This window comes from Neodiprion fabricii, chromosome 3, assembly GCF_021155785.1.
Source record: "Neodiprion fabricii isolate iyNeoFabr1 chromosome 3, iyNeoFabr1.1, whole genome shotgun sequence".
NCBI classification, from domain to species: domain Eukaryota; kingdom Metazoa; phylum Arthropoda; class Insecta; order Hymenoptera; family Diprionidae; genus Neodiprion; species Neodiprion fabricii.
The window spans coordinates 22,017,415-22,045,160 of record NC_060241.1 but is presented as its reverse complement, the minus strand read 5'-3'; the positions used below and the strand labels follow the sequence as shown (position 1 = coordinate 22,045,160).

At 39.4% G+C, this 27,746-nt stretch overlaps 1 protein-coding gene and 1 long non-coding RNA gene across 3 annotated transcripts in view; both read right to left on the bottom strand.

Annotated features, from left to right (window-relative positions):
- LOC124177227 overlaps positions 1-12,210 on the bottom strand; it is a 32,106-nt gene extending 19,896 nt beyond the window's left edge. The window contains exons 1-2 of the long non-coding RNA XR_006869554.1: positions 11,968-12,210; positions 9,706-9,910 (exon numbers count right to left, since the gene is read on the bottom strand). This is a non-coding gene — a long non-coding RNA (uncharacterized LOC124177227). The remainder of the gene's footprint in view (positions 1-9,705; positions 9,911-11,967) is intronic.
- Positions 12,211-18,263: 6,053 nt separating this feature from the next.
- Positions 18,264-27,746, bottom strand: part of LOC124177572 (nucleolar protein 4-like) — a 61,646-nt gene continuing 52,163 nt past the window's right edge. Inside the window, exons 6-9 of one of the 2 annotated variants that reach the window (XM_046560082.1) lie at positions 27,424-27,570; positions 23,809-24,020; positions 23,046-23,236; positions 18,264-21,929 (exon numbers count right to left, since the gene is read on the bottom strand). In XM_046560082.1, coding sequence (XP_046416038.1) covers positions 21,763-21,929; positions 23,046-23,236; positions 23,809-24,020; positions 27,424-27,570 — 717 coding nt within the window. In that variant the 3' untranslated portion in view covers positions 18,264-21,762. The remainder of the gene's footprint in view (positions 21,930-23,045; positions 23,237-23,808; positions 24,021-27,423; positions 27,571-27,746) is intronic. The other variant, XM_046560083.1, reaches the window with a different exon arrangement.

Sequence of the window (27,746 nt, the reverse complement as noted above, 5' to 3'; positions counted from 1 at the left end):
CAATAAATTATTTCAATTCGTTTTTCGCGCAAGCTGAAATTCAGTAGCTGTCAGTCCGCTAATAAAATATCTCGACTTCCAGGATAAGCGCTCCGTGGCTCCTCGTTCATGTTTACAATAAATTATTTCAATTCGTTTTTCGCGCAATCCCAAATTCGGTAGCTGTCAGTCCGCTAATAAAATTTCTCGACTTCCAGGATAAGCGCTCCGTGGCTCCTGGTTCATGTTTACAATAAATTATTTCAATTCGTTTTTCGCGCACGCCCAAATTCAGTAGCTGTCGGTGCGCTAATAAAATTTCTCGACTTCCAGGATAAGCGCTCCGTGGCTCCTGGTTCATGTTTACAATAAATTATTTCAATTCGTTTTTCGCGCAAGCTGAAATTCAGTAGCTGTCAGTCCGCTGATAAAATTTCTATAACTTCACAATCTTCTCATAATCTTTTTGGTAAAATATGTCGATAAAAAAATTATGTCAAACCTTACACATTGTTTTTGATTTGTTCTCACGCTGAAAATATTTATTAGTATTCGAGGTATAACTCGAGGTGGTTGGCGGTTTTCGTTGGAGGTAGTTAGGGGTGGTTGCGGGTAATCTCGGTGATTCAGGAGGAGGGGGACGAGGATTTGTGCTTGGTGAGTAAAACACTTTCATAATATTTCATGGAAATTGTAATTATATTTTATCTGAAATTTTTCAAACTTCTCATGTTTACATTGAATTATTTCAATTCATTTTTTGCGCAAGCACAAATTCAGTAGCTATGAATAAGCTTATACAATTTACTATATTATTAATTAATTGATTAATATTCCTATAATATTCAATGGCAATTGTAATTATATTTCATCTGGAATATTACAAACTTGTCACGTTTACAATAAATTATTTCAATTCCATTTTCGTGCAAGCACATATTTAGTAGCTATGAATAATCTTATACAATTTATTATATTAATAATTAATTATTCAATCAATAACTCAATTATATTAATCCTTACACAAAATTTTCGATGTGTTCTTATACTGAAAATATTTATTACTGTTCAAGGTATAACCTGAGGTGGTTGAAGGTGTTCGGAGGTGGACGAGGAGGAGGACGAGGAGGGCGAGGATTTGTGCTGGGTGAGTAAAACACTTTTATAATATTTGATGGCAATTGTAATTATATTTCATCTGAAATATTACAAACGTGTCACGTTTACAATAAATTATTTCAATTCATTTTTCGTGCAAGCACATATTCAGTAGCTATGAATAATCTTGTACAATTTATTATATTATTAATTAATTGATTAATTACATTAATCCTTACACGATATTTTTGATGTGTTCCTATACTAAAAATATTCATTACTATTCCAGGTATCACCCGAGGTGGTCGGAGGTGGACGAGGAGGAGGACGAGCTGGACGAGGAGGAGGACGAGCTGGACGAGGAGGAGGACGAGGTGGACGAGGAGGAGGCGGGGTGGGTCGTGGGAGAGGACCTCTCCTCTCCTCAGAGGAGGGGAGGGGGAGGGGCAGGGAAGTGGGAGGTCGGGGAGGGGGAAGGGACGGGAAGGGAAGGGATGGGAAGGGAAGGGGAGGGGAGGGGAGGGTAGCGGAGTGGGGGGAGGGAGGGCGGGAGGGAGGGAGGGCGGGCGGGTGGGAGGGAGAGAGTGGAGAACGGATGTCGATGCGAGCCCGTTAGAGTCAATAGAGCAGTAAACCCCCCCCCCCCCCCCCCCCCCCGCGCCCTCCCTCCCTCCCTCCCGCCCTCTCCCCCCCCGCACCGCCGCCCTCCCCGCGCACCGCCGCCCTCCCCCCCCCCCCCCCCCCCCCCCCCCACTGCCCTGCCCCTCCCCCTCCCCTCCTCTGAGGAGAGGAGAGGTCCTCTCCCACGACCCACCCCGCCTCCTCCTCGTCCTCCTCCTGGTCCACCTCGTCCTCCTCCTCGTCCACCTCCGACCACCTCCAACCACCGCCAACCACCTCGGGTTATAGCTGGAATAGTAATGAATATTTTCAGTATGGAAACACATCAAAAATATTGTATAAGGATTAATATAATTAATTAATTAATTAATAATATAATAAATTGTATAAGATTAATCATAGCTACTGAATATGTGCTTTCACGAGAAATGTATTAGAATAATTTATTGTAAACGTGACAAGTTTGTAATATTTCAGATGAAATATAATTACAATTGCCGTTAAATATTATAAGAATATTAATTAATTAATTAATGATATAATAAATTGTATAAGCTTATTCATAGCTACTGAATATGTGCTTGCGCGAAAAATGAATTGAAATAATTTTATGTAACCATGACTAGTTTGAAATATTTTAGATAAAATATAATTACAATTGCCATCAAATATTATAAAAGTGTTTTACTCACCGAGCACAAATCCTCGTCCTCCTCGTCCTCCTCCTCGTCCAACTCCGAACACCTTCAACCACCGCCAATCACCTACAACAACCACCGATATCCACCACGGGTATACCTGCCATAATAATAAAGATTTTCACTATAAGAACACATCAAAAATATTGTGTAAGAATTATTATAATTAATTAATTAATTGATAGTAGAATGAATTTAACTACCGCATTTATAGCTACTGAATTTGTGCTTGCGCGAAGAATGAATTGAAATAATTTATTGTAAACATGAACCAGGAACCGCGGAACGCTTATCCTGGAAGTCTAGAAATTTTATTAGCGGACTGACAGCTACTGAATTTGGGCGTGCGCGAAAAACGAATTGAAACAATTTATTGTAAACATGAACCAGGAACCGCGGAACGCTTATCCTGGAAGTCAAGAAATTTTATTAGCGCACCGACAGCTACTGAATTTGGGCGTGCGCGAAAAACGAATTGAAATAATTTATTGTAAACATGAACCAGGAGCCACGGAGCGCTTATCCTGGAAGCCGAGAAATTTTATTAGCGCACCGACAGCTACTGAATTTGGGCGTGCGCGAAAAACGAATTGAAATAATTTATTGTAAACATGAACCAGGAGCCACGGAGCGCTTATCCTGGAAGCCGAGAAATTTTATTAGCGGACTGACAGCTACCGAATTTGGGATTGCGCGAAAAACGAATTGAAATAATTTATTGTAAACATGAACGAGGAGCCACGGAGCGCTTATCCTGGAAGTCGAGATATTTTATTAGCGGACTGACAGCTACTGAATTTCAGCTTGCGCGAAAAACGAATTGAAATAATTTATTGTAAACATGAACGAGTTGCCACGGAGCGCTTATCCTGGAAGTCGAGAAATTTTATTAGCGGACTGACAGCTACCGAATTTGGGCGTGCGCGAAAAACGAATTGAAATAATTTATTGTAAACATGAACCAGGAGCCACGGAGCGCTTATCCTGGAAGTCGAGAAATTTTATTAGCGGACTGACAGCTACTGAATTTCAGCTTGCGCGAAAAACGAATTGAAATAATTTATTGTAAACATGAACCAGGAGCCACGGAGCGCTTATCCTGGAAGTCGAGATATTTTATTAGCGGACTGACAGCTACTGAATTTCAGCTTGCGCGAAAAACGAATTGAAATAATTTATTGTAAACATGAACCAGGAGCCACGGAGCGCTTATCCTGGAAGTCGAGAAATTTTATTAGCGGACTGACAGCTACTGAATTTCAGCTTGCGCGAAAAACGAATTGAAATAATTTATTGTAAACATGAACGAGTTGCCACGGAGCGCTTATCCTGGAAGTCGAGAAATTTTATTAGCGCACCGACAGCTACTGAATTTGGGCGTGCGCGAAAAACGAATTGAAATAATTTATTGTAAACATGAACCAGGAGCCACGGAGCGCTTATCCTGGAAGCCGAGAAATTTTATTAGCGGACTGACAGCTACCGAATTTGGGATTGCGCGAAAAACGAATTGAAATAATTTATTGTAAACATGAACGAGGAGCCACGGAGCGCTTATCCTGGAAGTCGAGATATTTTATTAGCGGACTGACAGCTACTGAATTTCAGCTTGCGCGAAAAACGAATTGAAATAATTTATTGTAAACATGAACGAGTTGCCACGGAGCGCTTATCCTGGAAGTCGAGAAATTTTATTAGCGGACTGACAGCTACCGAATTTGGGCGTGCGCGAAAAACGAATTGAAATAATTTATTGTAAACATGAACCAGGAGCCACGGAGCGCTTATCCTGGAAGTCGAGAAATTTTATTAGCGGACTGACAGCTACTGAATTTCAGCTTGCGCGAAAAACGAATTGAAATAATTTATTGTAAACATGAACCAGGAGCCACGGAGCGCTTATCCTGGAAGTCGAGATATTTTATTAGCGGACTGACAGCTACTGAATTTCAGCTTGCGCGAAAAACGAATTGAAATAATTTATTGTAAACATGAACCAGGAGCCACGGAGCGCTTATCCTGGAAGTCGAGAAATTTTATTAGCGGACTGACAGCTACTGAATTTCAGCTTGCGCGAAAAACGAATTGAAATAATTTATTGTAAACATGAACGAGTTGCCACGGAGCGCTTATCCTGGAAGTCGAGAAATTTTATTAGCGGACTGACAGCTACCGAATTTGGGATTGCGCGAAAAACGAATTGAAATAATTTATTGTAAACATGAACCAGGAGCCACGGAGCGCTTATCCTGGAAGTCGAGAAATTTTATTAGCGGACTGACAGCTACCGAATTTGGGATTGCGCGAAAAACGAATTGAAATAATTTATTGTAAACATGAACGAGGAGCCACGGAGCGCTTATCCTGGAAGTCGAGAAATTTTATTAGCGCACCGACAGCTACTGAATTTGGGCGTGCGCGAAAAACGAATTGAAATAATTTATTGTAAACATGAACCAGGAGCCACGGAGCGCTTATCCTGGAAGTCGAGAAATTTTATTAGCGCACCGACAGCTACTGAATTTGGGCGTGCGCGAAAAACGAATTGAAATCATTTATTGTAAACATGAACGAGGAGCCACGGAGCGCTTATCCTGGAAGTCGAGAAATTTTATTAGCGCACCGACAGCTACTGAATTTGGGCGTGCGCGAAAAACGAATTGAAATCATTTATTGTAAACATGAACGAGGAGCCACGGAGCGCTTATCCAGGAAGTCGAGATATTTTATTAGCGGACTGACAGCTACTGAATTTCAGCTTGCGCGAAAAACGAATTGAAATAATTTATTGTAAACATGAACGAGGAGCCACGGAGCGCTTATCCAGGAAGTCGAGAAATTTTATTAGCGGACTGACAGCTACCGAATTTGGGATTGCGCGAAAAACGAATTGAAATAATTTATTGTAAACATGAACGAGGAGCCACGGAGCGCTTATCCTGGAAGTCGAGAAATTTTATTAGCGCACCGACAGCTACTGAATTTGGGCGTGCGCGAAAAACGAATTGAAATCATTTATTGTAAACATGAACGAGGAGCCACGGAGCGCTTATCCAGGAAGTCGAGATATTTTATTAGCGGACTGACAGCTACTGAATTTCAGCTTGCGCGAAAAACGAATTGAAATAATTTATTGTAAACATGAACGAGGAGCCACGGAGCGCTTATCCTGGAAGTCGAGAAATTTTATTAGCGGACTGACAGCTGCCGAATTTGGGATTGCGCGAAAAACGAATTGAAATAATTTATTGTGAACATGAACGAGGAGCCACGGAGCGCTTATCCTGGAAGTCGAGAAATTTTATTAGCGCACCGACAGCTACTGAATTTGGGCGTGCGCGAAAAACGAATTGAAATCATTTATTGTAAACATGAACGAGGAGCCACGGAGCGCTTATCCAGGAAGTCGAGATATTTTATTAGCGGACTGACAGCTACTGAATTTCAGCTTGCGCGAAAAACGAATTGAAATAATTTATTGTAAACATGAACGAGGAGCCACGGAGCGCTTATCCAGGAAGTCGAGAAATTTTATTAGCGGACTGACAGCTACCGAATTTGGGATTGCGCGAAAAACGAATTGAAATAATTTATTGTAAACATGAACGAGGAGCCACGGAGCGCTTATCCTGGAAGTCGAGAAATTTTATTAGCGGATTGACAGCTGCCGAATTTGGGATTGCGCGAAAAACGAATTGAAATAATTTATTGTGAACATGAACGAGGAGCCACGGAGCGCTTATCCTGGAAGTCGAGAAATTTTATTAGCGGATTGACAGCTGCCGAATTTGGGATTGCGCGAAAAACGAATTGAAATAATTTATTGTAAACATGAACGAGGAGCCACGGAGCGCTTATCCTGGAAGTCGAGAAATTTTATTAGCGGACTGACAGCTACCGAATTTGGGATTGCGCGAAAAACGAATTGAAATAATTTATTGTAAACATGAACGAGGAGCCACGGAGCGCTTATCCTGGAAGTCGAGAAATTTTATTAGCGGACTGACAGCTACCGAATTTGGGATTGCGCGAAAAACGAATTGAAATAATTTATTGTAAACATGAACGAGGAGCCACGGAGCGCTTATCCTGGAAGTCGAGAAATTTTATTAGCGGACTGACAGCTGCCGAATTTGGGATTGCGCGAAAAACGAATTGAAATAATTTATTGTAAACATGAACGAGGAGCCACGGAGCGCTTATCCTGGAAGTCGAGTTTCACCGCGTAGCGGACCCGAAGCGCGGGATCCGGGAGGTTGAGAACCCGGTACTCGAAGTTTGCGGAGCGCGACTCTCAACCGTCCGCTCTACTGCGCGGTTGTTACCAGACTGAGGAACTCGGCTAGCCGATTTTAGATTGGTGACGTCACTTTCCGAACATCCGAAAATTCAAACTTTGGTTTCGAACTGTAATACTAGGTATGATGATGTATGATGTATGATGTATGATGTACGATGTATGATGTATGATGTATGATGATATGATATGATGTATAATGATTATAGTGTTTACATTTCATACAAGAAATACACACTTTATCTGTCCTGCCGATTCCAGACTCAAGCGGCCAGGCCCTTCGATGGTCAGCCGTTGACTGAAGATATATCCTTTACTTAACGGGTCAGCCGACAACGCTGCCGTTCTGCGACAGTTGGATGATGAAAAATTTTGCTCGTATCTTTCAAATGTGTGTTAAAATACACTCGAAGTGTTAAGAAGCTTCATTCTTTCTCTTCCTATCACCTTTTTAGGTCTTTAAATCACTACGCAGCGTTAAATACTATCTCATATACGAAGCATCCATTTCATCTCGTTCAAAATTAGCGCATCCGTGATGTATTACAGTTACTCTGAATTTTTTTCCATCCGAATACTTTTCGAAAAACAATTTTGCTTCTCTACCCAACGTAGATACTTCACTCTCGACTAGCTAGAACAGCGTTTTGGTTATATGCCTACGAAAATTCAAGATCGAGAGAGCAAATGAAAAGTTGTTGAAATAATTATGAATACTAATGTTATGGAATACATCGAGCGCGCGTCGAATAGAATCCCATTTCGAAGTGAATAATTCTTCTCTTTTCATATAATAGCTAATCTAGTAATATAGGTAAATAGGATGGTTGGAGGTGTTCGGAAATGGTAGGACATTTCAAAAGTTAAGGCTGACGCCCACTGCACCGCGGCGCAGTTACCGTGAGATGCGCCCACTATAGTCGCGTGACCACCCGCCGATACTGTTTCTACGAAAAAGAGATATTTATCAATTATCTGATGACCACGATTTGTCTCAGTCGTCATGGGCACACAATAAATAATCATGCATATTTGCCACTACTTCTTGATTACTTATTATGGATAGCTCAGATGAAGAAGTGTTTAACACGAAAAAAAATTACTAACAATTGTCCATCATAAATTCGATAAAAAGGAAAAAAGGATTAAAAATCAACCGACAATGCTCATCTTTCGCCAGAATTTTTGTTTCTACCTAAACTATTTCGGGTGTGGCTCGTTGGAGAATCGTAAATTTTTTTATTTTGAAACACCCTGTTATACATATAATATATGTATAGTAAAAATGAAATAAATTTTAGCTCAAAATATACTCTCTCATTTCTTATGCATAAAAATTAATACGCAAAATAAAAAACAGTCTTCATGAAATCAGCATCATACCCGAACAATGAGAAAAAAATAAATTTTTTACATAAAATAATCCGTTGATCATAACTTGTTGTTCTAAAACTCACGTTTACTTAAATTTCTTTAAAAATGAAGTAATTACTTACGTAACATTTATTTAATATCCGTAGGATTTATTTAAGATGTAAAAATGAATGCATTTATTATTCGCAAGAACAGCGGAGAGAATGAAAAGAATCCTTGTAAACCATAACCATTTACATCAAAGTAACGCAGGTTTCCCTATTTTTATACTTGGGATGAATTTCGGCATCGGTCGGGTGTTCACACTAGACGACGGCGATGCGCGGCGATGCGCGGCGCACCGCCGAAATATTCCCAACCTGGAACTCGCGAAAAATTGCCGCGGTCCGCCGCCGTCTAGTGTGAACACCTATATGGATAAATGTATGAGCGAAAATTTCGCCGCCGTCCGCCGCCGTCCGCCGCGGTCTAGTCGGCGTCAGCCTTTAGAAACCCTTCCACGCCATTAAGTGGGCTAGCACATGTGGGTATGTGTGTCACGATGAATACACCCTATTATACATATAATAGGGTGTATTCATCGGGGCGGGCTTATGCGGCATTATGCGGGCTTAAAACACGCTTGAAGGAACACGGGATCTTCTCGGCAAGTCGCAGGGCTTATGCGGGCTGACAGGCTCGGATCCCTCTGCACGCTGAGAAGCGCTCCAATAAAAACTACAGAAGCTTTAATCGTAGTTATCGATATGTAAATTTTTTTATCGCACAAAAAGAGGCAGTACGTGGGACGTCGAGATTCTTACAGCAAATTAGGGGACTCGAAGGGTGCCGACGCGGTTTTGAACCGTCGAAAAGAGAAGCACGCGTGAAAGCTTACGGCTATGCAAGGAATTTATTTGCAATCGGTACCCCGGGCTTATCGCTGGGCTTAAATCTTCTAAATGTCAAAATTGAACTGGAACGGATTGTCGGGCGAATTCGGACAACGATAGAAAGACCAATTAATCAACGATCCATGTGCATGGGTTGTAGGTTTCTTTATAATGATGCACACGTGAATAATTAATCTCGGAATCCAACACTCGCAATTGGATTCAACCTCAGAATAACAGGATCACTGTCTCTTCGAAATAGAAAGAAGTCTGTTAGAAATTACTCACTTATAGTGGTCTGTTTTTTTTTTTTTTTTTTTTTTTTTTTTTTATTTTTATCCCAACCCTCGAGTTTCAAGACAAAATCAAACTGTTCAACCGTGTAAGCTACCAGCAATTTATGGATACTTTGGTAGATTTTTTTCATAGGTTCTCCGTAAATGTCACCATAACGTCATGAAGTTTAGAAACTTCAATGGCATTAGTTTCGTTGGGATTACGGTAAACGCGAACAGTACAGCAGACAACATCTCAAAAAGATCGATAACAGGAAATTCTTCCAGTGACTTCATTTCACAGACGGTACATGTGAATACACGCTTCGAGGGATTAGCGAACCCCAACAATAAATAACGCGAAATATTTGCGCTGCTAATCGTTTCCCTGGCTAAGAAAACAGAACTCAATAATTGAGGGCTTCAAATTATTTGCTCGACGAGCTACCGCGCAGCCATTCTAATTTATCAAATTGGTGCAAAATACTTACAGCCAGGGTGTTCCACTTAAGAGTTTGCGACGCGTTCCGGTCAAGTGGTCGATCAGCGTGATCAGCAACACGAATCATCCACGGAGCCGACCGGATGACATTCCGCTGACTCGACAAGCTGCTTCGGTGCAGGCGCCAGGAGTCGTTTCTATCGTTGGTGTGGCAGTGGGACAAGAACGATGGGGTTGGCGGGAGTGCAGGTACTCTAAGGCAATAAAGCATAAAGCAGGATTTAACGAAGAGTTTGCGTTCGGTTAACGTGATATACACTGATTGGGCCTCGTAATGGGCTCCTCGATAGCCCGTCGTCAATATCTCGCACGCGGTTCATTGTGAGTATTATTTTGGTCGAGTAAAGTGCTCGTTAAGTTAAATTTTTTTCTTAGGAATCGTACAACGAAGCGAGTACTAGAAATATGTTCAGGTTCCCCATGACACGCGATGTGCAATCTATCCGCAGGGGATGGTGAAAGCAAAGGAAAAGAAAGGTAAAGTAAAACGGTTATGAAAGATCCTGTTGATGATTCGGGCCGGTGAACCGTGGTCACGGTTTCAACCTACGTCAATATTCTTTCACAAATCATGGAAGCTAATTTACCAACAGTATTCTGTTTTAACCGTACCCACCTTAGACCCTGTGCGTTTTTCTGCTACTGGCCCCCGAATCCAACCGATCTCAGCGTGAAGACTATGATTATAGTGATTACGGATGGTATTAAAATGCAAATTATAAAATCTTTCCGCTCCCGGACACAAAGGGAGCTTAACTGGCCTCTAAGTATACCTGTACCGATTAATCCTCCAAGCCCATGCCTTGAGGCAGCTGGACGGTAGCTGCTCAGAATTTTTGGAACCAGATACAATTTGCAGAACCCAACTCCAAAACTCCATTCTTATTCTTTTCGACAAATTCAGTTTATAACGTCCCGTTTATATCGGCAGCGCAGACAAGTATTCAACAGCAGCATATCTTGCAATATATATTTTTTACAACCGTGCCGTTGAATACTATTGAATCAATTCAAAAATACCCGCTTCAACTTCGGTGAGGATTTGTTTAACTGGCATCTATTCACATATACGAACTTGGAAAATGTCCTGACATTCCAGTTTCAACCCGTGCAACCCTCCTACAAGAGCTGAACGACCAAGTCCAAAGAACTCGTCCGTAAATCGTCACGAATATCAGACGTCGAGGCTTCAAGATACGCGAATACACCGAGAAAAGTACCTTCAACCATCAGCCGAAGGGAGAGAGGGGAGGATACAAATAAACTCCGGTCAAGTCGAGGAGGCTAGAAGCAAGAAAGGAATTATCACCACAAAGACGTCCATTATAAACCCTAGCTGGGACTGGATTGGCCTAAGCTGGCTCTGTTCACTCACTTGGCCGCTAGCCGAAGTGAGGACCATTGAAATGCAAAGTCCCTCATAAACTTCCACCGTAGCTGCTCACCCATAAGCGAACGTCGAGTCGAACAGAACTGCCACGGAATGACAAGGGGAACAGTTTTACGACTTTGGGAGGAACTCTCTGAGCGCGGAACTGCTCGCCCATCCGATTCCCGAGCATCTATGGCGTGAGTGAAACAGGTAAACGCGTTTTGCTATCGAGTAAAATGCTGCAGCCTTCTTACGGAAAGTCGGTTTCAGTTCCCCTGGTCAATACTGCTGCTGTTTTTCTACACGTAAGCATCTGCCGCTCGTGCTGGTGTGCTCTGCGCACACCGAAAAAGAACGATTCGACTTTTTCGGTTGCCTTGCAACTCTACATAGGTTAACGTTTACGACCCCATTTAGTCTACCAAATCACGACAAAAACCAGTCGTCGTTCTGGCGCAGAGTTCACTGCACGATAGAACCCTTCTACTTGTTCGATATCTCGGCGTTGAAAACTTCCAGTTTGAGGCGACGTCTCCGGTCGCTCATTATTCGCACTAGCTAGTAACGAAATTCATACTTTATGGATTTCAGTACACAACATCCATGAGAAATAGAATGGCTGTGGAAGGAGACGCTTCTTGGTAAAATCTACTGGTAATAAATATATTCCCCTTTTCCAGATTAATTGAGGTAATTCACAGTAGCAATCAAGAGTGACGGGCTATTCGATTCATTAGAGTTACAATGTGGGGATTTCTTAAACGTCCCGTAATTTTGGAAAATTTATGAATCTAACAGAATACTTCGAACCCCTGATACCGGTAATTCAAAGTACCTGAATTTTCCATGGCACAAGCCTGAAGAAATAAATTCACGTACCTCAGACGCACGTTCCCGTATGCGATAGTGAGTGTTGTTTATGTGTAGATGAAGTGGCTGGATACATCGTACAGCCAAGCGGGTAACCACTGACTGCGTTACCATCGTAAATATTTATGATCCGTACCGTGATCCAACTCTGACTTGGTGCCCCGTCCTTGAATAGGATGGATCGTACGAAGTATCCATCCAAAATGCGCGAATGGATGAATTTGCTTCGGTGGTTACAGCGCAACGGGTTGAAGATATCTGTAAAATGTGAAGCGTAAGCGTGAACGAAAAAAGAATCATAGTCACCAGGAAATATTTCTTCTTGTTGTGATATCTCATTAATTTTTTTCCGGAGGCACTTACAACCCGCGAATGGTAACAGTATGCGAGACGTGTCGACTACCTGTATATATACGCACGTGTAGATGTAGATTGTTGAACAACACGAATAAACTGGTTTCATTTCGCAATGATATCAGAACTAGATCGCGAAAGGACGTCGTTTGACTTTCCATTGTGTTCTAATGCGAGATGTTTCGGTATATGCATTTTGCACGCTCGCGTGTTTACTATGACACCTCCTCGTACGTCGCAGATTAGATAACCCTGCACGGTCGTAACAGCGTTATAAGTGTTCTATCATCGATCAAACCGCATACGCGGAACACTACTGTTGGATTTATTGCTGTCTGTCAGCGTACAGCGGACTGACACAATTCGAGATCGAAAATAACACTAGAAGCAACTCATTTACAAGCATTTAAATTTTACCGTTTACAAAAACGTTGCTAATTTTAACTGGACGAAAAAACCAGCAACCGCTTTTTTACGGAAATCGTATCGCCGTATTGCCGTCTCTACTAACGTCAAAAACTAGGCATGAAGAAAATAATGCATCATCCGATACTAGTAGCGTCAAGAGTAGAATCCTTCCAGTGATTTGTACCGGACAATGAGAGGATTTCTACCTATAATCTAATCGCAGCTCAACCGTCAAGTGTCAAAGATCATCAAATGCTTACAAGTGATTGTACAATGAAAGTTGTGTTTGTATTTGTCAAGCAAACAACAAAGCCTGTTCGTCATAGAAATAGAGGGCTGACGGTTTGTCAGATCGACAATCGCCAATCGGTCTTTCAAACGCCGTAAGAAATTCCACCGAAATTTCTACAATTCACTTTGCAGTCTAACACAGGTATAGAGCATGGAGCGTCGCTATGTAGGTAGAAAATTTCTGACCCATGAGTGGTGAAATCTACGCCTATTACGTACTTTTTTCTTTTATACGGATCACCGGCGGGCTGTCAGTTGCCAAAACTTGATTGACAGACCGAGAAACTACGTAAGAATATGAATCGGAAATGTAACATCACATGTAACGTCTCAGCTAGTCGACCACTGTCACTTTGTTCTGTGACTGTAATACGAGAGAGAAATTTCGAACGTTATGATCGTAGGTTTTGCTGATTGGAATCTCACATTGAAACTTGGCATCGCCAAAAACCTTAAATTGGACACGTACGCATATTATATGTCCGATTAGACCCACTAAGAAGTTGACAGATTAAAGGTGTACATAGTTTTAATAAAGTTTAACCGGACGTTCGTATCGCGTACAGTTTTTTCGTCAACATCTGGAACAATTCTTGTAAATCGCTCAAGTCTGACTGTTTCGAAAATCCATACGTACGGTAATTTTTGATTCTTCTGTTCTTTAAATTCATGGAGTACCCGAGAATATAAAATAAATGTTTAACCGAGATAAAAGTTGAGGAATCGTACGGTTTTACGTATATCTACCATTTTCTCCAAGATTACCCACGCGCTAATTTCGAACTGTTAAAATTCCGAACTGAGAACATATCCGCCGGAAGACAAAAAGGCTCGTGCAACTTCGTGCGAGCGGGTTACAAATAAGACTCTGTCGCTCTCTGCAGCTGTGTATCGTGTAAGGCGGTATTTTCCTACGGGATTTCATACCATTGGCAGGTGTTGAGCGATAAAAAAGCAGCGTTACAATTAACCAAGATGCAGAGCTGTAATATCGTTCTCTACCGTTTGCGGTGTTAAAGTTCTTGTGCATATCTTCGTATACCGACTCTAAAATATCAGCTTCCACCAACCAACACACGTCCGTATAGTGCCAAGAATCACATATACATGTTACGCGGATGAATAACGTGGGAACGCGAGGAGAGCAAATTATGAAAGTACTAATTGCCAGATTTAGTTAATTTATGCAGGCTATTATTCATCAGTTGAATTCACAGTAAAACTCCTCGTTTTCTGGTCGTACCTTACCTGCAGAGTCTCGCGATCAAAGTGGAATTGACGTACTATAGGATCAATAAAATCTGATAGATAATCAAATTTTGAAGTTTCTCTCGAATTTTTTTCAGCGACATCAAGACAATTTACAGACAACCTTTCATGTTTTATCGACTGCGAATTGACGATCTAACGGACATTTGTGATCTTATGGTTGTGATACGGTCGGCTGCGGGTTTCGCATACGTATTTTTTCGTATTTTTCAAATAAGTGGGCCCAAATTTTTCAAGCAATCGGTCGAACATGACTCGACTAGTGTGCTATTTGGGGTGTTTAGCATTTTTGCGTGTTTGAGTGGTTCGAGCGTACAAATTCTCCAATCAAATCTGAAATTTCGTCACTTCTCTTGCAATGAGACGATGCCACAAGCGACATAGCTCAATCTCTTTGAATTGGATATCAAAATCAGTCTATTCCGTGGACTGATGAAAAATCGTTTACATGATAACGTCATCGCTGAAATTTGACATAAATAAATAAACCATTCATGTACGGTTAAAAGTTTCAAGTGGTACGATAGGATACCTGATAGGTATCATAAAAAAAAGTTAACTCATATTTGAAAAACTATTGTGATATAGTTTCTGTATTTATAACACTAAAAATATAATTTCGAAGCTACGGGCAGGTTGAAAGATGCCGTAAACGTCAAAAGATACCGACTATCTCAAAAACATTAGCTCTATGACTTATACCATCGTTTCATACAACAGAAGAGATAAAATTTCAGAATGAGGTCGATACACCGGTGATAAAAAACTTGAAATTTTACCCCAAGCACTCGTTCAGCAATAATACTTGCAGTATTACCGGTACTTTGCAATTTGTGGAAGATTATTTTCAGAATGGTCTGATTTTATACTCGGAATTATCCTCCATGCTCTTTGCCGTTAGGTAACAAGCTGAAGATGATATCGCTATCCCCAATCCGCACCATCAGTAATTCTAATCACGGGAAAATGAAACCAATCAAACCTCTCTTAGTCTCTTTTCTGTGAGCTCTAGGGCTCGAACTCTCATTACTTGTTATTTCCTGCTGTAGTTATTACCATTGCAATTGGCCACAGTAACGAGAACACAAGACATGCACCGATTATCCTTAAGGCGCGGACTGACTTGAGCACTTTTGCGCACACAAACAAGTTGAGCGTTAATTTCTGTCACTTTTGAAAATTCTACTTCGCGCACGCCGAAATGCGCGACAAGCTTTTGTGGTGAAATAATCTACCGGTGATTTTGATAGCCAGCTGGGTACGGAATACAAAAAAAAAAAAAAAAAAAAAAACTAGACTTAAATTTGCAACATATTTCTTTCGTTAAAATCTGTATATCTTTCTTCATTCGTAGTATATTTTTTAAAAAATACTTCAATATTCTGGATCTTTGCATCAATCTCTTTCAACGTGGCTCGAATCGTTATTGCGAATTTCTTGATTGAATTGTACCGATTACTGAATTTTATCTTTTTCTGATGGCGTAATTTTTTTCGACAAGTTTTGAAATTCGGTCCGATTCGTTGGCGAAACGTTGAAGTAATTTTTAGAAAATTTATCAATTTTTCTCAGGACCTACACATATTCGAACTTGACCCGTAGCTATGTTCCTTCTTGTCGATCACATAGTCTTCATGAATCCAATTGATTCATTGAAACCTAGACTTGGCTCTTAGAGATCTGGTGAATTAAGTTTGTTCAATTTGGTAAAGCGGTTCGAAAAGCTCAATGCCGGGAGAAAAAATTAAAACATAGAAAATGATATGGATTCACTATGGAAGTAATCTAGTTTTAAACACAACCAGTTTCGGAGGAAATTAATCTTGACTTCCCCGAATGTGCGATGTACAACATTCTCATAATCGTATAAACAAAATTCAACCGTAATATTTTTGAATACGAAAACGGATACTTAAGGCAACTGACATATTCTTTTTAGCATTATTATTACTATTATTTTTAATGCGTATTGTCACTTCTTATTTACTAGTATATCATACTATCTGAACATATAGGTATGTAATGTATAATATAACAGATTTATGCTTGTTACAGGACAAATTCACGACATGTGATTTATAAGTTGAATAGTCGATTATATTTGGTAAAACATTTACAAGGTAGTAAGAGGTTTTTTTAAATTCATTTTGTAGGTTTTTTTTCTCCATTCAACGTTTTTGTTACATTTACAGGCAAGGCATCGTCAAAGACCGTACCAACTTTATGATAATAATAATTATAATATTACAATATTAATATTTATATAACGTACCATCGAATTATCATTACCATTATTATTATTTCTCAGGAACGAATACATTTTTTTTTTTTTTACTCTTTTCAATTATCAACGTTTATTTTTATTCATTTACCTTTATCCTTATTTTATTTTCATTATTAATATACATCAATTCGCAAGTATTATATTCATATACTCAAATACCATGAGGAGCGGTAGGAGAAAATTGAAATGAACAGAAAATATATAAATAATTCCACTTGCAAAGAAATCGGTCGGATTGGACCGAAATCTTTAGTTGCCGCCGAGTCCGTACAAACGTCGTGCAATTCTATATCATATTTCTTTTATGCTTAATTAAGTGTATGTTACTAGTCGAGGCTGTTGGTAAACTTGATGAAAAGCATTATAATTATTAGGTAGAATGTACTTCTTTCGCGTTGTTTTTTTTTTATTTTTCGTTTTCTTTTTGTTTTTGTATTTTATATTATTTTTTTATCATTATTATTAGGTATCATTGTGTATACTTATGTTACAATTCTCATCGGATGGTAAGAAAAGTGTCAGCAATCCAGAGTGGACTTTGAATTTCATAATTTTTTCCAATTCCCATCGCTCTTCTTTATATTTTCATTCATTATAATAGCGTAGCATGCACATTTAACAATATTTACTTTTGGATTAGCACTTCTTTTTCCATTGAAATCTCAATGTACGACGGATCTCATTTAATCGAAGGTATATGACTTGTGGAACATAATAATAATAACAGCAATAATTATAACGATAATAACGCTAATAATTAAAACAATTAAAATAGTAATAATAATAGTAATAATAATAATAATAATAATAATAATAATAATACAAGTAATTATTTCCACAAATAAAACAAAATTCATCAGCCCAGACATGAGAAACTAACATCGTTCAGGGGAATTCAAAGCCCATCTCTATCTGTGTTGTGCTTTTAAGCAAGCCAATCAATAACAATATGAAGATGTAGGTATTCGTAATGTAGAATAAAAATTGAATTTTAGAGCGTATGATCCATTCTTTATAGTCGGTCCGAACCTTGCGTACCAAAGAGATTTAGCTGTGCAGAGTGTATTACTTATTACGTGTCAAGATTGGCGATTAGACAGTGCTTATGAAATTTCTTAATGATCGATCACTGAAAGTTGATGGAATTGCATGTCGAGAGTGGTATATTTTTTTGTAATTGATTATCGAAAAGAAATACGTACAAATATTAAATCGATACTGTCTGTTTCTCAATTAGGTGAGAGCAGAGTTCATAGTTTTTGAACGAAAAGGTGAAAAGAAAAACAATAGTAATAACAGAGCGTCTGAACAGAATCAAAGTTAATTTTCGAAATATTTTGGAAATCTCATCGCTCCTTTCCAAAGATGGAATGTGGTATGTCCTCCGTGGTGAAAATTTATAATCAAATATGTATGTGTATATTTATATATTTTTTCATTCAGTAAGCAACATATATTTAATAGAAATATATATATATATATATATATATATATATATATATATATACATGCGTACGTACGCATGTATGTATACTTTAAGACATAATGTATTTACAAAAAAAGTCAGTATATCATAAAACTAATATGCAAATTTTATGGAAAAAAAAAAAATAATAATTGCAGTGTAGGTCGATGTTCTTTTTTTTACATTAAGTGTCGGTGCGATGGTGTTTATAATTTATTTATATATTTTTTTTTCTCTTCCAATCTTCCCAGACCGTTCGTTTATGTAATTATATTTTTTACTCGTTTTCAGAGCACCATTCATCATCCTTAATATGTTCGGGGTGAAAAAAAATCCAAAGATAAAAAACTCAGCTGTAAAGACGTACGTATTATATAATATTATAGGTATGTATAACATCGAAGTGTGTAAAAGAAGAAAGTCGGCGAATACTAAGAGATTCAAAGAAGCTGTAATGGGACAATTGACGATCAAGTCTATATAATTATTATTCTTTGGTAACTTGGTGATGCTACATTGAAGACTCTACACAATCCGGTCATGACGAAACATTTCCACTGTTTTCATTTACTCTTAGACACACGTATTATATAATCTTTTATTCTCATCTGTGCGACTTCTCACTCATATTTATTTTGGTTTACAATGGAGCGTTTCGTCAAGTAAGGAAACCGTTTTTTTTTTACACATCGTGGCACTACAAAATCTACATAATAATCATAGTGTTAATGATAATAAAAATAAAAATAAAAATAATAATAATAATAATAATAATAATCGTAATCTTTATCTTATTGTTAGCTATATTCTATGTACAATGTGACTCGGAAACATTGCAGTTAATTTCATCTCATAGATTACCGAATTTCAGCCAGCCTGTCTAACATGTACTTGAATGTTCGTTTTTTCTTTTTTCTCTTCTCTTCTCTTTGTTTTTCTCTTGCGGTGAGCCCATATACATATGAATATACTTGGGTTGTCGGATTGCGTACATCCTCGTTTAAAACGTTTCCCGTTCGAGAGAAGGTCAGAATCAACCAAATTTGGTCATGGCAACCAAAGCTTACATACATACATGCATATATACATATAATATACATAATGCTATCATATATTTTCTTTCTTGTATTTATATGTATGCAATTCATATACATATGCATGTATAGCTCAAATACAGAATTCGTACGCCCGTCGCTTCGAACGAAGATTCATATTCCTTCGACTTCGCTGTACCTTTCACTTCGCTCTCAATCTTTTTTTCTCGACAAATATGTGCACTTACGCTAGTATATATCTCAATTAAAAACAATTTCGTAGTAATCGGAAATTTCTTAATAAACGAATGAAATGACGATAGTTACAATTTTCGCCGCGCGATCTTAATCTTTTTTCTCAAATACGTATCGCGTGAAACACATTTCCTCGGATTTCACGTTGCACCGCGCGCAAATAAATTCAGACACGTTACTTTCGTTCAGTAAATAAACCTTTACATTCGATAATTCGTTATTTCACCATTTCTACAGTTAATCTATTATTATAGTTCCTTAGAATCGTTTTGAAAAATACTAGTACTTTCGAACATTAATAATTTTGTATGATTCGCCTCACTCTCTCGTTTTTTTCTTTCTTACATTCTTACACTCTCTCGTTTCTCTCTTACTCTACCTCTCTTTCATTCGACCTCTTTTTCACGTTTTCCTTCTTAACTTATTAATTAAGTAAATATTCATAATTCCTCTTTATATACACCCTGTTTTGATAGTTTTCTTAATCAATCGCTAATAATATTGAAAATAATGTTATTAATAATAAGAATAATAATAATAATAATAATAGCAATAATAATGATAGTAATTCTTATGATTTCATACTAATATATTCTTCGATAATATCATTTGCAATATTATATAATATAATAATTTCTACCTTATGCGCGGAACTCTTTTATTTAATTTTAGTAAATTATCATATACATGACATATATAATTGTCCTTAGTATGCTAATCTATATTACGCTTGTAAACAAATTTACAACAATTTTATAATAGTAATATAATTATTACAATAATAATAGTTGCAATAATAATATCGATAATAAAAAAAATAATAATAATAATGAATTAACTCATCTCGATGCAGGTAGATAGATTCAATTTGGGGGGGAACGAGGATCTAGGCATTTCTTTCCTCAAATATTTTCACCAATCACGTACAGCGAGTTATACGGTAATAAGAGAAAAACTTTACCATCGTAAAATGAAAAATTGTTATTAGAATATACAATCCAGTTGCACAAAATTACACAACCGTTTTGCAGAGGCGGTAATATTTACAACCGTTCAACTCATCGGCAGTTCTTTATGTTCCTCTATTTCTTTTGTTTTTTTTTCCCCCCGCCAGCTTGCCTTGCCACTCCCTTTGATCTTGGTTCATAAATAAACAGCCAAATGTAAATGAATGTATATAAGAACTAAAATGTCCCATCACTGTGTCTTGCGATTAACGAAGATCGATAAAAACCCTTATTTGCGAAAGAATACTCTTGTTGCCATGAAAGTGAAATGAATTCCTTGACGAGCGCCTTTTATCACCGGCCCGTTATCTACCCCTTTCTTTGTCGAAATAAAACTAACAGGTTTTTCCCGAAGAAACAGAGCAACGTAAAGGAATAATAAAATGTTTTATTTCAACCAAGGTTCTGCAAAATCAGCCGAGATTACAAGGCTTTCTTGTTTCCGATTCGAACACCGACCGCAAAGGACCCCGCAGAACCCTTATGGGAATTGGCTCTCTGTCGAATTGGTTAAAATTTTAGTATATTGTACTACATACCCTCTAGGTCAAAAGTGTCAAAACTGAGTAGTTTCCGAGATACAGGCCTCAGAAGGGTAGCGCGCGGATTTTTTGATATCTCTGTATTACGCGATTTTGATGAATTACAAACCTTCGAGGGAACTTGAAATAAAACAAAACACTCAAAAAACCGCACGGTCGATTCTCAAAGATAGGCAGGAAGCTGCGATTGATTCCATCAATGAACTCGTTGGTTTACTGAAAGGAGGTGCAACGTCAGATTTCGCGTGAAAAACCTGACCCTCCGACTCTTGCAATAATCGACTTGTCCTATTTTTCACACGTGTTTTTTTGAGTAATACTTTTGATTTCAAGTCCCCCTTGAAGCTTTGTAATTCGTATAAATCGCATAATCCAGAGATAACGAAAAATCCGCGCGCCCCCCTTCCGAGGCCTGTATTTTCGAAACTACTGACTTTTGACTCTTCTGCTCGAGAAAACTTTTGATCGGTAGGGTATATACTACAGAGCAATAAAATTTCAGCCAATTCCCGTAAGGTTTCCATGGGGTTCCTTATTGCTGGTTACCCGTACTCTCAAGTTCCAAATTAGTAGCATCGTTTTATTCACTTTCGATCCCACTCGCCCTCTCTTTCTTGCCAGATTTCCATTACGGTTTCAGCGGCGTAGCATTACGCATATACTTGTCCGAAAGAATTAATTGCCACCAAATGGGTTAAAGTAAAAGAATATACAAAAAAAAAAAAAAGAGTATCCCGAGGAATTCTCGTGGTCGCATGTACCGTGTTTAGCCACTAATCGCGCTCATCGTGTCTGTGCTGCATAGCGGTCCGTCTTGACGTAATACAACGTAATTTCAGGGATGCTCCGGTAGCAAACCTAGCTGTCGCATTGACGCTACGTGAATGATGTAGTTCTAGGGCTGCTGGAGTAACAGTTGTTCTAATTCGTCCGCAGATCTCAGGAGGAACGCTGCCGATTCTCGATATCCTGTTATCAGCTGTCTCACTGCGGTCATTTCCGTAGCGTTCAGTTTGTGGCTAAGCAATGGTTTGGTATTCTTCATACTCAAGTCTGTTGGTCCTAAAATAGAAAAGACTTGAATAAAAATCAAATGCCAAGTGGAAGGCGTGGGTGAATTTACTGGCATGCAAGAAAGCTTATTCACAGTGGGAGGTCGTACATACAGGTACTTGTGACATTATGGTCTAGTAGATCTTCACCAATATTCAAAAATGTGAATTCAAAGAAATCAGAACAGCGAAATCATCGATTCACGTAGTGATTTTGGCCTGAATAATGATTCGGCTTCGAGCTGGGGTTTTAAAACTTGACAGAGAAAACGTTAAATTTTAATCTCACGAGAAATCCAATAAGGTTAAACATAAGTTAGCGAATACGAAAGAAAATTTTTTCAGTTTCAGTTTTAGTCATCGAGTTTGATGATTTTCAGGGCAAACCACATGATATTTTGATCCATCCTCAATAATTCAAAATTGAATTCGACAAAAAGATGAATTGACAAATATTTTCCACGTGTATTACTCGAGATTAAACTCAATCGTAAGCATCAATTTAAAAAAGAACAGTAAAGTAGACATTTTGAAAAACAGCCCACTGTAGAGGTAAAAAAATATGTAAGTACATGTGTTGTGTTTTAGAGTTCTTTAAATAAAATCTCTCGCCGTTCTTCTTCACTGTTCCCGAATCATACATATGATACAAAATCGACTGTAGAAAATGTTGCTTACGATAAAATCCTTCCTCAATAATATCGGGACACAAAATTATTTACCATGACTAAATACTGTACACAAGCGGAAATATTATTGGCAAAGACATTTGCCATAATCTAGTGATAAGCTGGGTTATCATTTCGACTTACGTTACAACAAACTTGCGTTAATTTGTACAATCGGAATGAAATGCGCACTGTGAAAAGTAACTGTAACTGCCCAATCGTTTTACTTTGTATTTTACTTTTTTTTCTTTGTTTTTCAATATAGTTAATGATTCCAACTTCATGTTTTGTTTTCTACTGCAATCTCTTTCAAGTTTCAGTTGGAAATGCGATTCCTATAGGGTGTTGATATAAGTCGAGATAGCAAAGTGGGATTGTGAGTGAAGAAATACGTGTAGTTTGTATGAAATAAGCTTTGTTTTCTTATACAAAAAAAAAACACCAATAACGATTATTACTTGGTGTACCGTTGCTGAGGAGCCCCGAGGTGAAGCTCTGAGTGGGATAAAGGCCCGCCGAAAGGGTTGGTGGAACTGTCGTTGGGCCAGTACGTTGGAAGGCCTGAGTGAAATTAGGCCTGTACATTGCCGTCGGTGCACCTCCACTCGCGACTCCGTTCACCACCGACGAACTGACTATTGTTGCTTGGCTGAAAATCATTTAAATTATACTTATCGCACGCCGGCATGATAAAAATAATTGAGTCGTTCAACTTTAAAAATGTATCAAAGTAAACAAACATATCCGATGTTGCAATGATCAGCAAATGTAGTATTGCCAACTCTAATCGCACTAAACAGTTGTTGTAATAATAACTGTGATTCTGAGAAAACTGATGTTTTCGACGAGTCGGTTACGTTGGCAATGAAAAATGACCTCGCAGCGCCATTATCGGCCTGCCGTGAAACAGACTCAATCTTTCGAAAACGTAACATGTAGACAATCCATGACCGTCGAATCTGACCCAAAAATGAAAAATTAATGGCCATGGATTACGTGACGTTTACAAAGATTGAACCTGTTTCGCGGTCAACCGGCGCTGAGGCTGCGGGCTGATTCTTCATTGCCAACGTAACCGAATCGTCGGAGAAATTAGCCAACTCAGAATCACTGCGGCCAGGTGTACTCGAATTTTCTAAAAATCGTAACGAATGAAATTGTTTGAATAGCCAGTGAATTTAAAGAAAAGATGGAAAAAAACTTTACCGATTCCGGACTTACCTCATGAGGCCCTTGTTTTCCGGGGGATTGAGGAGCTTCGACGTGGGTGTGAGAGACAAGGGTGTCGACGCGGTGCTGTTTGGCAGGTTGGCTAGACTGGTGAGCGGCGCCAAGGATGTCAACGGTGCCGGCGGCGTGTCTTCTCGTTTACCGGGTAGCGACTTGACCGGCGTGCTCGAGAAATGGTCCAGACTGGCACGGACGTCGGTTTGCTAGAACGCACGCGATTGTGAGTTAAAAGGTCACTCTTACAGGCTGTGTGTGGAGAGATGTAATAATGAGGCGACGGGTATGAAGTGGCTTCTCAGAAGGACCATCCGTAGACCCCAAATTGGTAGACCATTCACGTGTTGTAAATATTCGACAGCGAGCAATAATCCGGTACGAAGAGGTGGAGGGTGGGCGGTTAAGCGTTACAGCATATGGATCCGAGGGCAGATAATTTAGACCTTGGAACAATTCTTGCCTGGATCAAGACTTAAAGAAGAAGAAGTAACCGTTTAAAATAAATCTGCAACGATGATATTTGCGCCAATGACAGTGAACAGCCAGGAAACAAAATCCGTAGCATCTAACAGAAATGAATCGAATCGAGTTTGAACGGTACAAGCTGTAATATTAAAAATTTCGGAAAAGATTTTATAATTAAAATGTTCGAAACGCTCGTACTCTGACAGTTTTGATCAGATATCAATGATTTTAATAATACAAAAAAAAAACCAGAGTTTAATAATATTCTAAATTTCTCAAAATTTCTCAGACTCATTTCTATTACATACCTAGTACGGATGTGGTTTCATCCGATGTTATCATAATCGGCGCAAACAACAGCGCTGGAGATTGTCACGGATTTTTCCCTTTCCCAAACTTTTGATCCATACGGGGTCTCTGATTTATCCGTAACACGTAGAACATACTGTACATACATATGTGTATGTTTCAATTTATATATACAAGATCCCCTAAGTCGATCTACTCGAGTCACACGAACGCCTCGTATTTTTCAACAATCCGGACAAGAGAAAACGTCACTAGGAATGCGCAATCAGTTATCTGCATTCGCCGATAATAAACGCGTTTACGTTGCTCGCACTTTTTGTGTCAATTTAAATTAGCGTTTTTCCTGCATCCGGACGCCCGCGCCGCCGCTAACGCCTCCGCGTGCGGCGATGATGCACGACTTTAAAATAAGGTAACAGGATATAACACCGGAAAGGGAGGATTCCTCCTTGTGCGTAGGTGTATTGTGTGAATTTGGATGAAGCACGTGCCTACGTTGGGTATGTGTATGAATAACTGATTTCACATGCAAGTAAGTGAGCGGGAGTCAGAGAGAGAGAGAGAGAGAGAGTGAGAGAGAGTGACGGGGAAGAGAAAGAAAGAGGTACCTGTTGAATCTGCGCGTGTTCATAGACCTGCTTGTGAATGACTCTGAGGTTCTTCTTTCTCATCTTGGGATTCTTCGGAAAAACCTTCGAAAAACTTTTCCCTAACCCGGGAATGTAGATATAACAATCACTTGTCGATTCATGGAAAAATTCGAAACCCTTCTACCGCTCGTTGTTATAACCGGGAACCCGAATGTTGCAGCTTAATTTATCGTCTCACGGATAGATTTTTCGAGGTTCGCGTACGGGAGTGGCGCCTCGAACAGGAGGAGAAGGAGGATTGCATCGTCGACTTAGGCGCTGCAGCACGCGGTGGCAGGGATGAGGGTGACGAGGAGAAGCGCGTAGAGCGGCTCAAGTTTGCCTGTGTCGTTTTGTTCTTTCTTTTTTTTTGTTTTTTTTTTCTCCTTGTTTAATTATTTCTTCCTCGAGTTCTTTCCCTCTTTTTCCTCGTTCGTTTTTTTTTTAATTTGTTTATTTATTATTAGGTTTTATTTCATATCTTAGTTTAATTTTATTTTATTTTTTTTATATTCTTTTCTTGTATCTTACACAGCGCATCACCGCCGTCGCGTTGCCAGATGTGTATATTATAACCGTGTACAGCCGAAGCGTGAGTAAGACTATCGAGAATTCAGAGCAAACGTGGGTGAGGGGAAAGAGGGAGGGAGGGATATACGAAAGGGGAGGAGAGGGATAAAATCTTGGAGCGGATGCAAGGAGGTGTTTTTATGAAAGGCAGCCAGTGTGTGTTGACGTCAATTATATAGGTGCCACGGGAGAGATAGCCGGCACTGCTTCTGCCGCTGCTGCCTTCGACTGCGTAGACGAGTTAAAACGGAGATCTTTTTAATGGGTTACGTTTGGGTCAAAGTGGGGTTATCTTCCTATTTCAGAGGGATTTTCAAAGTAGATAAAACTCGACTCCCCGCATCTAGGATGAAACGACGAATAATAAGAATTGGGGGATAAACACGAGGACGTTAACACAATGTTGCAAAACTCAACGAAGTACGGAATACGACGCCTGCCCAAATCGCAATGTTTTCACACCACTCTGTATAACACAGATCGTTGGAATTTTTTACAATCACTCGCAAGCGGTTACTCGAGAAATACGGTCCAGTGTGTAATATATATATATAATATGAAAGACGCGCGTGTCACTCGAACGACGAGATACGTTTGGCGTGCATTTACCACACGAATAGAGTCGGAGGCCTCGCTCTGAAATCCCCGTTTCGTGTGGACGCAGCTTTACGGTGGGAGAGGTGCGCGACCCCGGGTTATCACAGCCTCCGTACCTATCAATCCTAGCTTACTTCTCGCGCCGCTTTTATTACACTTTGGAGTTCTACTTATATGAGACGACTTTTTAAACACTCTCGTTTGTACTGCGACGCTCGCTGCGCGTATACCTACATATTTATTTTTCGATTTTTGATTGACTTTTTTTTTTTTTTATTCTCACGCTATTTCATTTTGTCGTCAGATTAGCTAACACGGGTCATACGCAACGCGATCGGAACGGTGGGAGTCTTCGTTTTCATACGCAATCTCAACCCTCGATGTTGAATCCTCGCAATACGATATCTCTTTCGCTTATCTTTAAGCGCGCTCGCTTCGGTGCAACGCATATCGCATGTATATCGGTGTACGTGTTACACATATGTACTGCAATAGGGAATAGGTACAAAGTAGTAGCAGACCGCCCAACGTGCCGCAAAATTGCCAACTACACTTCTCAATCGAAATCGTTCAGATGAATTCTATATTTCTTTCGAGAGAAGATACATATTACTTGAACGACTAAAGTGAAATTCTTTCATTTTTCTCCGAGTAAAAATTACAACCCGTAAGATATACGATCTGTACGTTTCTCTTAACTCCTGCATTGCCATGTCGAAATTGCATAGAGGTGCTGTGATCATCTATGGACAGACTCGAGAATAACCGTTTGACAAAACAAAGGGCAGAATAATAAATGAAATTACACAGAGTTTTACAGAGAATTAAACTTCTTACATCCTGAATTTTGACCCATGGTTCACAAAGTGGCAAATTGCGGACAACCTTAGTAGAAATCTTGCAGGATGAGGGTGGGAAGGAGGACGGAGTAACAAATGATCCGCGGTCTGTGATCTGGTCGAAATCTCTAATCCAATTACCAAGCGATCCGCATTAATGAAATTGATGAGAGATGATAGTCGTGGTCGTAGAAACTCACCGTAGCTGCGGGCAGCGTAGGCATAGGTTGAGAAACTGGCTCCAATCCGACTCTCATCCGTTTAGCGTTGTCGCTTTCATTCTCGCAGGCAGTTGCCAATATCTGTTCCGCCTGTACTGAAGTCAGATGGGCTGGTGTCGGTCGAGCCTGATAATGAAACGGAAAACTAATAGAGCTGGTCGACTTTCGGGAGGATGAAGAGAACATCGCCACACTCGTAGTATCGCTTCATCGTTTACTAATATTAGTATGTGAAAAATTGTGAGATAAACCCGATAAATCGACGCCATCGACTGTTGACTTTGATTCTTCTCTTCTCGTTC